Source organism: Gopherus evgoodei, chromosome 12 (assembly GCF_007399415.2).
Source record: "Gopherus evgoodei ecotype Sinaloan lineage chromosome 12, rGopEvg1_v1.p, whole genome shotgun sequence".
In the NCBI taxonomy this organism is placed as follows: domain Eukaryota; kingdom Metazoa; phylum Chordata; order Testudines; family Testudinidae; genus Gopherus; species Gopherus evgoodei.
Genome location: NC_044333.1, coordinates 19,661,750 through 19,679,489, shown reverse-complemented (window position 1 = coordinate 19,679,489; position 17,740 = coordinate 19,661,750). Strand labels below are relative to the sequence as shown.

The 17,740-nt window shown below is 41.6% G+C and overlaps 1 protein-coding gene across 2 annotated transcripts in view; it reads right to left on the bottom strand.

The window, feature by feature from the left end:
* The window catches only part of C12H16orf87 (chromosome 12 C16orf87 homolog), a 44,752-nt gene that overhangs the window by 2,264 nt on the left and 24,748 nt on the right, over positions 1-17,740 (bottom strand). For both annotated transcript variants that reach the window (XM_030581250.1, XM_030581249.1), the window contains exon 4: positions 5,480-5,545. In XM_030581250.1, the coding sequence (XP_030437110.1) occupies positions 5,496-5,545 (50 nt within the window). In that variant the 3' untranslated portion in view covers positions 5,480-5,495. The remainder of the gene's footprint in view (positions 1-5,479; positions 5,546-17,740) is intronic.

The following is a 17,740-nucleotide window of genomic DNA, read 5'->3' as shown; positions in this document are numbered from 1 at the left end:
CCACAGCAAGTTATGCTGGCTAACAATGAGAACTCACCCAATTAAACCCTAAAAATTACTCATTTCACTTAGATACAAAGATATCTCAATAAGATGTTACACAGTTTTACTCTCTCCATGGCCCTTTAAGTCAAAGTGTTTGCCTTAAGAGTTGCTGTAGTCATAAAAACAGAAATGAGAACAAACCACTAACATCGCCTTAAAAGTAGCATAAACTCATGCAAAGAAACCTTGAAACTAATCACTGAACAACAACAAAGAAAATGAACAAATAGAAGTAGGAAGAAAGCATGCATGGAGAGAAAGATGGTAGGAACACGACAAATAGCATAAAGTAATAACTTTAGCTCAGGAAAAACAAATTTGTATTATACCTCACGCTTCCATTAATCACTCCAGATATATGACCGGTGCCCCATTTTTGTGATTTTTCCCAAATTCTAAATTTTCAAGGTCATTTGGTAACCAACGTGTTTAATTAATCTCAGATGTTCAAAATGAAATATTTTCCCCTCATCCTTTCTATTTACTGTGTATTTTTACTTTTGATATTTTTAAAACTGGATTTTTTTTCTGCAAAGTTCTCTTGTATCAAATTACAAACATCCAATAAAATTACTAGAAACTAACAACTTCACACGCCACATTCTCCAGTGTTTTGAAATCATGACTACTGAACATTATAACCAATACAGATATTAAAATATATGTTTCCTGTTCTGAAGTCTGGGTATAACTTGTACTTCCTTAACCTTCACTGAACTACATTTAGCTGCACACATATCAGCTGTGTGTGAATGCGAACATCCCTGTTACTAATTAACAAGAGTCTTTCTCTAGGTGGTAGACAGCACAGTGAATGTTGTAAGCAATACAACACAAGCTGCCAGCTTCATAATTTGGCCAACACCAAGACATGTAAGCTAAACATTTTGGATAGGGCACCTTCCAGACCTTTGTAAAACAAATGGGAGCAACATGACAAACAAATACATTGGCTAGAGACCAAATTTCTGGATAATCCTGCACCTTCCTGGGGACACTTCTTCCATATCAGGACTGCTACTGAACATTTCTGTGGATTAATATATCCCTGAATACTTATTTTAAGTTATGCTTACTACATTTCCCCTAATTTTCACCTTCCAACTAAACTCACCATCATTGCTTCCTAACTACCAATTTTAGATACTTCTGTTAATTTAAATTGTAGGATCATATCACTAAAAAATAGCTATGGGATCAAGTGTCAATGTACTTTTAAAAAAATTAAAAAGTTAATCCATCAATGTGTAAGTCCCCCAGACAAACTAGAAAATATATTTCCCTGACAATTTTGGTCAATTTTTTTAAGCTAGTTTTCAACAGATTAGCATTCACCTTGAGTAAAACTACAGGATCAGACTCTCGAACAAGTCCTGGCACAGATTAAATCAGCCAAAAAGGGACTTAATGACAGCTTTAAGAAGGGAAGATACAGTTAGTAGACACAACCAAAAATCTACCCCTGGGCTCAGTGGGCGACTAATTTGGAATCAATAAACTGGCTTGATCAAAGTTAAAGAAACTAAGGTTAGTCCCATCCAAAAAATCACAAGCAGTTTTTCTGGATAAACAACCGCTCCTTGGGGCACCAGCATGGAAGAATTCAGATGTAAAGAAGTCTAACCTATCTCCTCATGTCTAAAATGCCACATCCAGACAGTGGACACTTGCTTCTCTAGGTAAATTAGAGGTCACAAAGTGTGGGGCATGCCCCCTTACGGGAGGCATGGAGGAACATCCGGGGGGGGGCTGCAGCATGGCCCAGGGAGGGAGCGCTACTCAGCCCCTCCCCACTCCCACTTCTGCTCTGGTCCCACCCCCAGCCGCATCCCTGATTCCTGGCCTCGGCCCCAGCCTCAGTGAGGCTCCACTCCCAGCCCAGGGCAAAGGCTTGGGGCAAGGCTGGAGTGGAGCTGCACCTGATGAAGGGCCTGGCTGCCAGCCCCCACCACAACCCAGCTGCGGTTCCACTCCTGCCCCTAGCCCCTGGCCGCGCCCAGCTCCCAGGCCCAGACCCATCACCAGCTGCGGCCCCAGCCTTGGTCTCCTTACCCCTGCTCACAACCCTGGCTCAGGGGATTTGGGGACCACTGAGGTAAAGGCTCACATTGTCTTCTTTAATAAGGAAAGCTCTCAGTCACCAGAAATAAAGGAGACAATAACAGAACTTCATCACTTTCTGAGAAGTTTACTGATCTGACAGTTTTGGCACAGCAGGAATTCTGCTAAGAATCTAATAGACTTTCTTCACTTGAAAACCAATAGACATTTGAAGAAAGCCTGCATATTAGCTATTACTTCTTTATCATTCACCCCATCTTTAATGCTGAGTGATCCTGGGTTTCCATAACTTCAGTTTTGTGACTTTTTTCCCCCATAACTGTGAAGTGACAAGGTCCAGAAACTCAATGTGGTGCATGTGTAGCAAGTTCCCTCAACCAGGAAGCATCCAATCAATCTCATTGTAACAAAAAATAGAAGTCTAATGCCCAGTTGTGTGTGTGACATACCCTGCCAATGCATTCCTGGTATTTCCAAAATCTATTCTAGCACCTACCAAAGGTATCTAAGGCACTGAAAGAGTTCTAGTGGGACTTCTACAGACACATCTTTCCCATCATTCCTCACTACGCAGGAAATGCAAGAGGGATGCCTAAAAGGAAGGCCATTTTCTTTAAATAACCTCATTGCTAAGAACCAGATTAGTTTACTTACAGTTTGGATTAGCACTAACAGAAACTGCCATCTTTTTCAGAGCGCCAAACACGGCACCCACCAAGCCTCGAATGCTTTAAGTGTCTGAAGTGACTTCAGCAAGAGTTAGCTCAGGCCCCAATGGCATGCAATACAGTGTATGAGACTTCACCTCTGGGAACAAGACCCTCTAGTGAGACAGTGTACCCCTACAGGCCTTCCCTCATCAGGGATAGCAACAGATGTTAGGAACCTTTCAAATTGCAGGTGGGCTGCTACCAGACTCTTAAATCTGTGCCCCTTGAAATTTCAGAGACATGGTAACTGGATTCAAATCCCTGAGCCCACATGCTAATCTTCTGGTCCTACCTCAGGAAACCAGTTTGGAATATAGCCACATACCAGAAGGTGAGCTGATTTCATTAGACTAAAAACTCTTAAGACATTCAGAAGATCTTGGTACCATCTAATCTAAACCTAAACCCTAATTTGTCTGGAATCTGAAAAATGAACCATTGCTAAAACCTAATCTGAATTCACATCTGAATTCAACTTCCTTGTCTCACCCATAATTGTAATGTCTGCATTTTTTCTGCTGTTGTCCAAAGCATAGAAATCACTGAGGTAAAAGCAACAACATCACTCCATAATTTGCAAGCCTAAACTGGGATTGCTAGGGAAGAAATGCAGACAAACAGCTTGGGGGAAAAAAAATAAAGCTGCCTTCTCTCCAGCAACTGGTCAATTGACACAACCATCGCATAGCAATCACACATCAAGAGTTAGCAAAAGTTAATCATCGTTTGAATAAATGTTCTACTTTTTTATTCATTTCTGTTTGACATACAGCAGTGTGTGTGTCTCCCTGTAAGGATCAGGCATGGTTTCCTAGGAAGACAGAGTACTCTATATGCAAGATCTTCATTTTACTCCATTAAAAAGATACTAAAATACCCTCAGTTTAATTTCACGTATTTCTAAATTGTTGACTTTCAGTCTGCCCAAGTTGCTTAGCGGGTTTTAAAAAAGCAGCTTAGTGTTTCAAACTTCATTCCTTTAGGAAGTTTAACTGTAGACTAGACCCTAAGTAATTTTAATGATAGCTCCAGCTGTCGCTATACTATATACAATAGACAGCTGTTCTTTCTTTCAACAGTTTCTGATGTTCACGTGTTATAATTTAAGTCACCCCTTGTGTGTTAAAGAAACAAACTATTGATATTATGAATATGACACATAGTGCAGCTACTCAACACAGATAACATTCTCCTGTACCCGGTGTATCTTTTGTGAGAAAGCTATGGCTGTAATTCATGAACAATGCCATGAGCGAGAATAAAACTAACTTATCCCTTTAGAAAGCCTAATTGTTAATACAAATATATTTTAGCACATTTTAATTTTAATTTTTTAAGAAAACCAAACTACTTTAACAAAAAAGTTACCTTCCAATTTAGCAACTAGGGCCATAAGAAATAGCAATGGACCTAACAATAGCACAGTACCATTCATCTTAAGGAGTGATGGTACAGGACAGCCCAAGGAAATAAACGTTCGGTCCCAGAGCATAAGAGAGACAAGGTAGGTGAAGTAATTTCTTTTAAGTTGGTCCAATAAAAGATATCTCATCTACCTTGTGTCTATCAAAGAAATATATGGCATTGGGAAAAATTTAATATAATAATAATAAATAAAATAACTGGAGATACACCAATCTCCTAGAACTGAAAGGAACCTTGAAAGGTCATCGAGTCCAGCCCCTTGCCTTCACTAGCAGGACCAAGTACTGATTTTTGCCTCAGATCCCTAAGTGATCCCCTCAAGGATTGAGCTCACAACCCTGGGTTTAGCAGGTCAATGCTCAAACCACTGAACTATCCCTCCCCCTTCTTATTCTTTGGGTTGGAGAAGCACAGAGAGCGCTTACACTATCATTCTCCACCCATGCTGTACTTGCTCTGTAGATAAAATAAAACTGTGCTAGTGCTGTCAACTGGCACCTTTCACAAGCACTATAACCCACGTGTTCAAATAATTTTTTCTCCCAGTTGGAACATTTTCAACAAAATGAATTTTTGCCAAAATATGCTGTTTCATCAAAGCTTTTCACAGAGACACAGCGGTTTTGATAAAGATTTCACTGGGCAGGTTGAGAGCAAGCATGCACATCTAGGAGGTGAGAGACGTAGGTTCAAATCCCTGCTTTGCTTGATTCAGTGACCTGGGATGAAAAACTCTTCTCAAAATCAGGCAGCAGAGCAGAGAGTTAAACCTGGGTCTCCCACATCCCAGGCTAGTGCCCTAACCCCATGCTACAGCTACACACTCACATATATATGAACACCCTCAGCTCCCTGAATTGAACAGCTCAGGTTTTGAGCCAAAAAGAACACCGACAATTCCATTTTTGCAAAAACATTCAAATTTTGTTTTTGTTCCACTGCAGAATGATAACTCTTTTCAAAACCTCAAAAACTGCCATGAAATAGGATCATCACCCACCAGTCAGCTCTAGCGCTGAGCACATGGAACGGTCGTTCTCTATAGAAGCTGTGGGTGTTCAGCACTTTCCAGGATCAGGCCCAATAGGAGAATGCCAAGCCACACCAAAAAATAAATTTAAAATATTTAACAATAAGGTATTGAAGGGTAAGGAGAATTGAGAGACAGAAATAATAATTGCAGAAGAGTAGGACAACAACAACAGCAAAGGGGCATCTGCAAGGAAGACAGCACTCACCTCTGCATCCTAATGATCAGCTGCAGTAGCACAAGCCCTGGCTCAGAAGAGTCTGCCCTCTCCATGCTGGTGGATAAACCAAATAGATGGCAGAGAAGAAAATTTACCTGGTGAAACACTCCCAGCCCAGGAGAAGCTGAAGGAGATTGAAAAGGAAACCAGTGGTGATAGTACAATTTCAAGTTCAAATCTGCAGACCAATATGTTTGCTCAAATAAGATCTCTCATTTTTCCAACCATTTCAATCTTTGTGGGGGGTGTGAAGGGGTAAGGAATGCACACACATCTGTGTCATGCCTTCTGTCTGAGCGACATTGCTTACCGTTCATTTAGGTTCCACATCTAGTTTCAACAATTAGCAGCTACAAGCAACACTTTGTAGCAGCAGGAAAAAAATCTGACTTTTTCTAACGGTAATTATTTTATTTACTGATTGTAGTCAGCTCCATTTGTATTTTACAAAGCTAGACACCAAACATGGTGCGTATCCCTGAGGTGTCTAAGCATTATTGGAGTACATTAGTCAAATCACTGTGTTCCACTTCAAAATGATGGAAGAAAAGGACCAGTCATTGGATTAGTCAGAAGCCATGTTCAAAGTAGACAAGTCAAAGTAAGGCAGAAACAAAATCCTCCTCTTGGATCTCATCTTTGATGTTCTGCCCTCCCTATATGCTTGAATCATCCCTGGATGTTTAATGTGAGTTCTGAAGAGGCAGAGAGCAGAATACTGAAGTCAAATTCAGTTGCATGGATATGCAGGGAGAATTTGCCCTAAAATAGCTTGAAAACTTAAGAAAAAAAGATGGAACCTATACAGTCTAAATTAAAAGTACTTAGAGAATTCTTAGTGGAAGAACAGTTTCACATGAAGAGAGAGTGAAACAATTTGCTTTAAATATTCTGTATACTAGTTTAGTGAAAGGAATCCCTCTTACTGTGATGAACGGCATAATTCACTGAAGTAGGAGAATATGAAGTGACCAGCCATATAAGTTCCCTCAGTCTCAGTGGAGGGATTGTAGGAAAAACTAATACTGTTGTGCTGACATGGAAAAGGGGAGATTTTTTTTTCCTGTTTGTTTTGTTTTTTAAAAGAGGACATTAATCTAAAAACCCTGAAGTTAGAAGTGAGGAAGTTAAAACCCTCAGACTCAGTGTACAGAAAACTTAATAACCACAGCTGAGCCACAGAAAGCAAACAAAGCAGGAAGGAAAGAAAAAGCAGCATTGTTAAATGGTAGAGTGATACAAGATTTAGACTAGAAAGGACTATGAGGGACTTCAGAGGCACCTAGTAAAACTAGAAGAATGGACAGCACGACAGATGAAATTCAGCACTGATAAAAGCAAAGGTTTTACATCTTGGCAGGAATAGTTTGAACTACTTACAGATTCCTGGATTTTAAATTATTTGAAACTACAATAATGCCCATGTCCTTTTCCTGAGTGGACAGTTAATTAAAAGTTTCTGTTCAATGCATAGTAATGGTCATAACATTTGGTTTACTTAAGTGTAAACAATGAGATAAAAAAATGCCATTGTGACAAATATGACAATTTCCTGCAATATTTTTGGGAGATTTACTGTATTAAGTTTATGTATCATTGTGGGCCAGGGACTATATGTAATTCCATGAGGTGGATGACCAGGAACGAAGAACAGTGGAGACGTGATTAGGCAAATTCACCCTGGTTATAACACCTCCAGAGAAGTACTACCATCACCCCAAGGGGTTCACCTATACTTGTTCAAACTGGATTCAAGAGATCAACAGACAAAGAACGAACTTTTGGATAAACAGCCTGAGTTTAAACAGACTCAGGGCCTTCTTTCTGATCCAACAAATGAACAGGACCTTCTGTCCAAGGGGTGTCCCAATCCTTCCTAGGAAGGGTTAGAAGGACTTGGACCTACTGAAGTCCCATAAGACTGGTCGGTGACCTCTAGTAAGCTTTTAGCATGCATAGAAAACTTTTATTTTTATATATGTTTTCTCTATAATGCTTTTACCATAAGACTAGATGTGCGTCAAGGGTTGTGCAGTAACTTATAACTGCTGGCGATTACATTGTTCATAACACTGAAGAGAAAGAAAAAGCACAGACTGACCTGCTTAAGCAGTCTGGCTTGCTGAGGATATCACAATGCAGGTAGGGAACTTGCAGCCTGGAAAACCAAGTCAGGAGGAGGAGGAGGAGATACGAGTCTCCACCCAAAAGAAGTGATGGCTGAGAAGCCAGGAGCCTAGAATTGGTGCCCTTGTGGGACCATAGGGAGAGAATATAGGTGCACTTGTCCTTAAGTGTGACAGCCATTACATAGCTCAATGGTACGCCCTCATCTAGAATGCTGTGTTCTTTTCTGTGCACTCTATTGACAAAGATATAGCAGAAATGGAACCAATGAAGAGAGAGGTAACAAAGGTTACAGCCTTAGAAATATTTCTGAATAAGGAGAAACTGAAAGAAGTGGGACTACTTAGTTTAAAAGAGAAAAATAAAAGTGTAATTCTATTTATGCACAGTACAAGAATAAAGTAACTTTCAGAGAAAATAATTTTTTTAAATGTATGAGAGAAAAATGTATGTATTTTAATACTACACATAATTTGCCTGTGAAAATCATTGTCATATGGTAAGGAGGCCAAGAGTTTAGGATTCAACAAGGGATTTGACAGCTGTAGAGATAATCAGAACACCTACATAAGAATGGCCATATCGGTCAAACCAATGATCCATCTAGCCAGTATCCTGTCTTACGGCAGTAGAAAATACCACAGTTACATTCTATGTTAAAAGATTGATAAATAATAATGATTAGTTCTTATATTAAAGGGACATAAACCCTCATCTTTCAGGGCAGAAACCAACCATCAACTGATGGGATTAGGAAAAATTACTTAACAGCTGTCCACTACAGGATTTCTTGCTCCTTTTTCTGAAACATGTGGTAGTGGCCACTACCAAGGGGCAGATTGTCAATTAGATGGATGGACTCCTGGTATGACAATCCCTAAATCATACAATAACATGCCCCTCCCCTATGGAATTTAATCTAATCACATTCGGAACTGTGAGTGGGCTTGCTCTAGGGAAGCAGTAGCAGCAGCAGTAGTTTGGGAGACAGTTAAGGGAAACAGATTAACATCCAGATGCCAGAAGTTGGGGTGACTGAAGAAACTGAGGCTGCTTAGGGTCTCTGTCAAAGGATGGCAAGACTCTAGGTAAGATAGACGTGTGGATTTTAAAACAACGAAAGGTCTAATTTTCTTATGCTTTATTCCTACTGTTGTGATTAAACAATACTTTGGTTTAAGCAGGTTGTCTGAGCACTATAGTCACACTCCTGGTCACAGACTGCTGCAGAGAACCACCACAGGTACCGAACCCCGTCAGACATGCTGGATAAGCACAGTTGACAGACCGGATCATGGGCTACAGTATCTTGTGTAAGAGTATGATTCCACCCCAGAGATGGTAAAGGCACAAGGCCAGTCAGCTGGAGGGGGTGCAGTCAAAACAGACAGAGAGGGGACACGGGTGCAGTTGTCACCCTGTTACAGTGACAATCACCATTTTACAAATGAAGAATGTGAGGCATAAACTGGTTACATAGTTTCCTTTGGGACCTACACCGAGTTTGTGGAAACATCACAGAATCTAGGTCCCTTGATTCTAGATCTTGTCCCCTCACCACGGGACCATCCTAGCATGTCAAACACATTTTCCTTTCTTGTTTTCGGGATCTGTCCTATTTTCAACTCCTTTCCTATTATAGCACAAGAAAATGAGTAGATGTTTGTGAGAATAAAACAAAATAATTCTTAAGCATTTGCACTTTTTAAAGCCATTTTTGACGGTTAGAATTGCTCTCCTTTTATCTGGGACACTGATGGACAACAGATAGTAGAAATGAGCAATGATCGTCTATTCAGGCATTTCTACGCTGCAATAAAACACCAGTGGCTGGCCCGTTTCAGCGGACTCAGGCTGGAGGGCTATAAAATTGAAGGACAGCTGTCTGGGGGTCCCTGAGCCCAGGCTCCAGCCTGAATCCAAACAGCTACTCTGCAATTTTATAGCTTTGCAGCCAAAGCCCCGTGAGCCTGAGGCCATGTCTACATCTAAAATTTTGCAGCGCTGGTTGTTACAGCTGTATTAGTACAGCTGTATAGGGCCAGCGCTGCAGAGTGGCCACACTTACAGCAACCAGCGCTGCAAGTGGTGTTAGATGTGGCCACACTGCAGCGCTGTTGGGCGGCTTCAAGGGGGGTTCCGGGACCGAGAGAGCAAACCGGGAAAGGAAACCAGCTTCGCCGCGGTTTGCTCTCTCGGTCCCGGAGCCAGCCAGCAAACCGCACGGAAGGAGACCTGCTTGCTCGGGGTTCCGGGACCGAGAGAGCAAACCGGGAACGCCGCGGTTTGCTCTCTCGGTCCCGGAGCCAGCCAGCAAACCGCGGGGAAGGAGACCTGCTTGCTCGGGGTTCCGGGACCGAGAGAGCAAACCGGGAACGCCGCGGTTTGCTCTCTCGGTCCCGGAGCCAGCCAGCAAACCGCGGGGAAGGAGACCTGCTTGCTCGGGGTTCCGGGACCGAGAGAGCAAACCGCGGCGAAGCTGGTTTCCTTTCCCGGTTTGCTCTCTCGGTCCCGGAACCCCGAGCAAGCAGGTCTCCTTCCCCGCGGTTTGCTGGCTGGCTCCGGGAACGCGAGAGCAAACCGGGAAAGGAAACCAGCTTCGCCGCGGTTTGCTCTCTCGGTCCCGGAGCCAGCCAGCAAACCGCAGGGAAGGAGACCTGCTTGCTCGGGGTTCCGGGACCGAGAGAGCAAACCGGGAACGCCGCGGTTTGCTCTCTCGGTCCCGGAGCCAGCCAGCAAACCGCGGGGAAGGAGACCTGCTTGCTCGGGGTTCCGGGACCGAGAGAGCAAACCGGGAAAGGAAACCAGCTTCGCCGCGGTTTGCTCTCTCGGTCCCGGAACCCCGAGCAAGCAGGTCTCCTTCCCCGCGGTTTGCTGGCTGGCTCCGGGACCGAGAGAGCAAACCGCGGCGTTCCCGGTTTGCTCTCTCGGTCCCGGAACCCCGAGCAAGCAGGTCTCCTTCCCCGCGGTTTGCTGGCTGGCTCCGGGACCGAGAGAGCAAACTGCGGCGTTCCCGGTTTGCTCTCTCGGTCCCGGAACCCTGAGCAAGCAGGTCTCCTTCCGTGCGGTTTGCTGGCTGGCTCCGGGACCGAGAGGGCAAACCGGGAAAGGAAACCAGCTTGATTACCAGAGGCTTCCTCCTTCCACGGAGGTCAAGAAAAGCGCTGGTGAGTGTCTACATTGCATTACCAGCGCTGGATCACCAGCGCTGGATCCTCTACACCCGAGACAAAACGGGAGTACGGCCAGCGCTGCAAAGAGGGAGTTGCAGCGCTGGTGATGCCCTGCAGATGTGGACACTCTCAAAGTTGCAGCGCTGTAACTCCCTCACCAGCGCTGCAACTTTCTGATGTAGACAAGCCCTGAGTCAGCTGACACAGGCCAGCTGCAAGTGTTTTACTGCAGTGTAGACAGACCCTCTATGACATAACATCACAGAACCAGTTGATGACAGTAACTCATTTTCAGTTTGGAAAGCCATTAATAACTCCCATTAACAGCATTTACAGCTCTAAACTTACAACTAAGATAAGCAAGTGCTGTTTTAAAAAAAACATGAACATCTTTGGTGCTCTTGCACTGAAAAAGCAAGCAAGCTAAAATGATTATTTCTAGTTCCAGTAGCAAGTATCCATGGATTTGCAATACTTTTCTAGAATTATGCTGCCATCTAGCAACAGAATAGGGCATATGCAAAGAACAAGAATTTGAGTTGTGGATCCATTCTATTTGATATTATGACCCAGTAATATTGTAATACCTCCTGCAATATAAGGCACAAAGACCAGATTTTTAAAAGGTATTTAGGCATTCTTCCACTCAATATTGCAATGCCTAACTGACTTAAGTGTCTGAGCCACATCTGAAAATAGGGCAGAGCAGTGCAATGCCTCACTCAGTGCTTTTATAAATCAAAATGTCTTATTTTAAAACATATAAAGGTATAATGATGGTTTTGGATTTCAGGGTTTAGCATAAATTTTCAATTACACCGCAATAGTTTGGGACAGAAAGAGATCAATAACTAAGTAAAGGTAAATGAAGGAATTAAAGCAGATGTTAAAACAGGGGTGGGCAAACTTTTTGGCCTGAGGGTCACGTCAGGGAATAGAAATTGTATGGCAGGCCATGAATGCTCACAAAATTGGGGTTGGGGTGCGGGAGGGGGTGGGGGCTCTGGGGTGGAGCTGGGGATGAGGAGTTTGGGGTGTAGGAGGGTGCTCTGGGCTGGGACCGAGAGGTTCGGAGGACAGGAGGGGGATCAAGGCTAGGGCAGGGGTGCAGGTTCCGGCTAGGGGTGAAGGCTCTGGGGTGGGGCTGGGGATGAGAGGTTTGGGGTGCAGGAGAGTGCTCCAGGCTGGGATAGAGGGATTTGGAGAGCAGGAGGTGGATCAGAGCTGGGGCAGGGGCAGGGGCATGGGTAGAGGCTCAGGGGGTGCAGACTACGAGCAACGCTTACCTCAAGCGGCTCCCAGAAGCAGTGGCATGTCCATTCTCCGGCTCCTACACGGAGGCGCGGCCAGGCAGTTCTACACACTGCCCCATCCTCAGGCTCCACCCCTGCAGCTCCCATTGGAGTGCATAGGAGCCAGAGCGGGGCCATGCCACGGCTTCCAGGACCCAGCACCCCAGCAGAGCAGGGCCTTGCCGCCTGGTGCAGCCCCTGACCCAAAGTCCCGGCCAGAGCAGGGCCTTGCCACCTGGTGCGGCCCCCGACCCAGAGCCCCGGCTGGAGCAGGGCAGAGCCATCTGGCACAGCCCCGACCCAGAGCCCTGGCTGGAGCACCGATTCAGGGCCGAGCCAGGTGGTGCGGCTTGCGGGCCAGCTTAAAACAGCTCGTGGGCTGTAGTTTGCCACCCCTGTGTTAAAGCAATGTTTTCCATTACAAGTGTGCCAGAGACTATAGCTACTCAAATTGGCTCAGTTTAATGTCACAGCAAAAGGGAGATAATCAATAAAAACACGTTAAACCAGTATTATTAACTGCATAATAGGATAGCATACTAGAATACTTTTGGAGTTTGACAGGTGGAATAGTTTTTAAAAAGATTTCCATTCCTGTTAATACATACTTCTTACCACAGGAATACTTACTGATGTAATACTATACTAATAGCAATGGTTGATATTACAACAATATTGTTATAGTTGTTTGTACACCTACTTTGTTACAAAATGCATTTATTATCTTATGTAAATATAACAGCATTGAAGTCACAAAAAGAATTCTATGAAGGTTAAAAAGAACTATCCATTTTAAAGGGAAAAAACCAAACAACTGAATTATGTTAGCACACTACAAGAAAAAAATATTTGTTTTACTCTCAGTGGGAATTAAGGCCATGGTACCATAAAAGGAGAACTAACTCAAACTGGGCCCAAAATGTGGGTATTATAAAAATAAAAATAAACAAGTCCAACAGAAATGCTTCCATTTTTTAATTCAAACGTATTTTTATGTTAAGACTCTTCTGTAGGAATTGCAATGTAAGCATAGAATCTGAAAGTGAAATGCACAGTTATCAAAAGTGAAACTGACTTCACCGAGATGAGTTGTCCAAACTAAGACCAAAAAAACTGAAAGTAGTAGAAAACAAATTGAGTATACAAAATTCCAGATTTAATAACTTACTGCGTGATTGGTAACTTAGCTAAAGACATTGGTTAGTTTGCAATATATTATTTAAGATGACTGTATCAAAACATGATAAAGGTGTGATCTAGTGTTTTGAACATAGGACTGGAAGACAAGATCTTAATCTAAATTCTTGACAATGAAATGCTGTGTGGCCTTGAGCAAATCACTTAATCTCTGTGCCTGTTTCCCCATTTGTAAAGTTGTACTATCTACTTCAGAGGGGTGCCTTAAGGATTAATTTGCATTCTGTAAAGTGTTTTGCCTATGAAAAGTACTAAGTATTATTTTCATCCTTACTGTGAAATAAATACAAGTGCAAGGATAAATAAGCTGTTGGCTTAAAAAAAAAAAAAGTCTCTGAAAGATGCACAGTGAAAATAGGAAAGTTCTTAAATTAGTGCTGTCACTATTAACATATCCTTATTTTGAAAGCTATGATTTAAATTCCAGATCACTGCTGATTGTTTGCCCAATAATACCCTCCACTGAACTGTTGGTGAAGTGAAGTTTGAACATTTACTTAGTAATTGTATATAGATAAGAAACAAAACCCTCCAAAAAGGCAAAGTGTCTTAGATTTCAAACAGAACATTTAGAAGTCTGGAAAGATAGTTCTTAATTTACTTTGCTTACTGATACGATCAATACCATTGACATCAAGATAAGAATGGATAGCACTACTATAACCCAAACATTAGCAAGTGCCTGAAACTAACCTATGTGAAATAACAACAGTGATTAAAAGGCCTCATACAATCTCACTCAGAGATATGCCTTTGTATCAAAATAATTTAAATCTAAGGAAGAGGTAGGTTAAAGTATAGGCAAAGCAAACAGAGTATTTCCTGCTTTCTGCCCTTAACTACAGTTGTATTCTAAGAATCTTTTGAAGTAGCAGTAGAAAAATCAGTCACACCCTTTAAAAGAGTCAAACCAACTCATTAAATGATCGGGACAAAACATGTGAAAACAAAGAAACAAATGTCTTGCAGGCGTGAGAGGCTCAGTCATCAGCCAAATGACTTGCCCTCAGTCCAACGATATAACCACATGAACAGATAAAAATTGGGATCAAGGGTGTGAACTTCTGCTTTAATAATGTACCCCAAAGGACCCACTTCATCTGTTTCTTAATAATTTTATTCATTACAATGTAACAAAAACACATCAGAAGTAATCACAGAATGACAGCATCAGTAAACAATTCTGGAGTTTTTAGACATTCAAATGATTTTCCAGAATGAAAAAATATTGCACATGAAATACAACTCTAAATAAGCTTTTATGCCAAGCTATTCAAACAGATTATCGATTTAGCTGTCCTAGATGTGGTGAGATTTTATGAGCAAATTCACAATGCATAATTTAACAGACTAACTTCCTCTATTTTGTAATTAAACGGTTTTCTTTTTACTTTCTTAATTATGAATAGTCTTGTAAGCATCTTATATACACTACATGTACTGTCCATTAGTCTGTCTGGTTAGGTAAATTACATGGCATTGCTACGACTTTCCGATTAGATGAGTATAACACCATTGATGGCATGCTCACTCACAAATAAATAAATAAATATAATTAACTATTTTCCATGAGTATGTGTTGAAGGAACAGTAATAGACAGACTCTTGTTAAGCTCTTTAATATTTTCTCTTGTGCACATATGCTCTTTTAATATAGCCTCTTGAGCTATTTGTATGAATTATTCCTATTACTTTAAGATTTGGAAAATTTTCATTTTGGTTTTGAAGGACATTTGTAGGCTGGATTAAGACTTGGCTCTAAAAGTGTTCCAACTGAAACTTGATATTGACGATAACCAATTCGGACCAAACACTATGATATAGTTCAGCACATGTTAACTAGGCTTATATGCATAAACACAATCTAGCATTCTATCTTTGGTTACAGCTATTTTCTGTTGTCTGTATGTGTTAGAAACCCTTAAGCATGTCCTAAACTTAGCTTCTCATTTTATAAAATAAAAAATTGAAAAACTGACATATGCCACAAATCAAAGCCTTAAAAGTTTCAGCTTTGGCCTATTAAATTCTCAAAAATCCGCAATAAGATTAGTTAGTATAAGTATCATCCCCAGCTGCAAATACAAGTGAAAGTATGTGCACTTACACTCAAACCTGATGGAGGCATAATTTTGTCCATCATTCATGCATCATTGGCATCTAACAGAGTAGTGAGTAATCCAATAAGAACTGCAAGAATGCATGCATTGCTCCTTCTCATTCCAAGAGACTACAAAATCTTACCTACCAGAATTTGTGGTGTTCATTCACTGGCCACAGTAAGGTGAGACATAACAGTGCATGTCTGTCAGATTGCACAGATAATTACAAGTCTGTCCATGTACTACCAAATGTAGGAAGATTTTAAATGAATGCAGAATGGCAGCTGTTTAATTTCAACTGATTTCATAAGTCTACAAACACTCATTAATATTAACTTTGTATGCTTTGGAAAATAAATGTGACCTCCCTTGAATTATGCTCTAGGGATGGAAATGAGCAAGGAAAATTGCCAGGTACTGGACAGACTGACACAAGTCTAACCTCCATGATTAACTGTAAATTGGTGGGCCAACCCACCAGCCAGGTACGTGAAACAATGCTCCAAAGCCTTTGCTCAGGGCTTTATTAATTTAGAAACAGATTTAAAAAATAAAACCAAGAAACTAACAACAGTCTTGCTGCCTTTTAGGGTACTGTGATAGGGCTTGCCTCCAGGGCTTTGCAGTTCTTTTCGTTTTCCAACCAGGACTTCCAAGCCATCCCAAGTGGAGACTTCCAGCTCCTCCTAGCCAGCTCCTGTTTCTTCAAAGTGTCCTCCTCTCAGACCTTCTACTGGCAGGCATAGAGCCCCCATTAATCTTGTCCTTTTTTCACCCTGAGTCTCTCATAAGAGGCAGGAAGCTTTGTGTGTTTATCTGTAAGGCACATGGCTAGGAAAAGGTGGGTAAGGTAATATCTTTTATTGGACCAACTTCTGTTGGTGAGAGAGACAAGCCTTCGTGCTACACAAAGCTCGTCTGAAGATGTGAAGAACTCTGTGTTAACAAAAAAAACTCGTCTGTCTCACCAACAGAAGTTGGTCCAATAGAAGATATTACCTCACTCACCTTGTGTCTCAACTATCCTGGGACCAATACAGCTACGACCACACTGCATATGTGACTAGGAAAGGGTATGTGACCTGCAACTGTAGGTCCCAGTTTTAAAAAGGTCCAAGAGGCTCACTGGAATTCCAGCACATGTGAACCACAACCTAGGGTCCTGCTATACCTGATATGGAAGTCGGAAGGCAAGATTAATCTTGTAGATTACACACTTTGTTATGCAGCTTAATGTGCGGGGGTGGAAGGGAGGCATATTTTACCTACTAATGGGCTTGATTCCATTTAAAATACTAGTATCTTTCCAAAGATTCCAGCTACCCTACAGCTGCACCGTTGTTTTGTTAGTATCTAGGGGATAGATTGCACTCCGGTTCAAATCAATGGAAAGATCCCAAAAGACTTCAGTGGGAGTTAGATAAGGTCCTATGGCAAGTTGGAGATTCTGTGCAGTTGCCACAGTTAGCTTTAGGACCCAGGCATTTGCACCCCCAACATTTCAGAAAACAGAGGATTATTACTGACGACGACAAGTAATCAAGACCTTCCTTTCATATATCATCTGAAAAGAACAGCCTATGTCAGAGACAGTTCAGTCACCCATTCTCAAGATGGTGCTAAGGCAACAAATGCCAGATGAATGATTCAGTCCTCGAGATTTCTTTTTTACTCAGCAAAGTAATGTAGCAATATATCAGACAGTAAGTATTAAATGAGTGAATACTTTTATCTTAATTGCTCTGAATCAACTGAAAGGATAATTCACTTTCTCATTTACATGCTGCTATTTATAAACTGTAAACGATAAAACAAAGCTCTGAGGAAAATTTTAGACTCTTAGATTAATCCTGAGAATTCTGCCTCCAGAACCTTATTGTTTCTCTAATTATTTTAGAAGACAATTGTGACCTAACACTTCCATTTACTTTTATCTAGGAATCTGATTTTTTTAATATGAAGATGGGAGCTAAAATATCCAGAACTGAAGAATGCAAGGAATACAAATCTGACTACAAAATATTTTCAGGCGATTCAGAGGGAGGGCCTAGAATTGAGATAAGCTGTTTACAAAAGACAGAGTTGCATCTGAAAATCTTACACACTGTAGTCTTGCTTCTCAGAAGTAAATGTTTTCCATTGAAGTCAGTTATTTTAAACAGGCACAGCTACATTTAAGAGACATTGCATTCAATTCCCTCCCCCACCTTTTTTACCCCTCTCATCATTTAGCAGTCATTAGCTTTAGGTTACTGTTTTGATCATTAGTACATGGATTGCTGCACTGCATTTATTTAGATTTCAATGCACTTCAAAGTGCATTCATTTACAATGATTTGCTTCAGTTACCAACCTTAG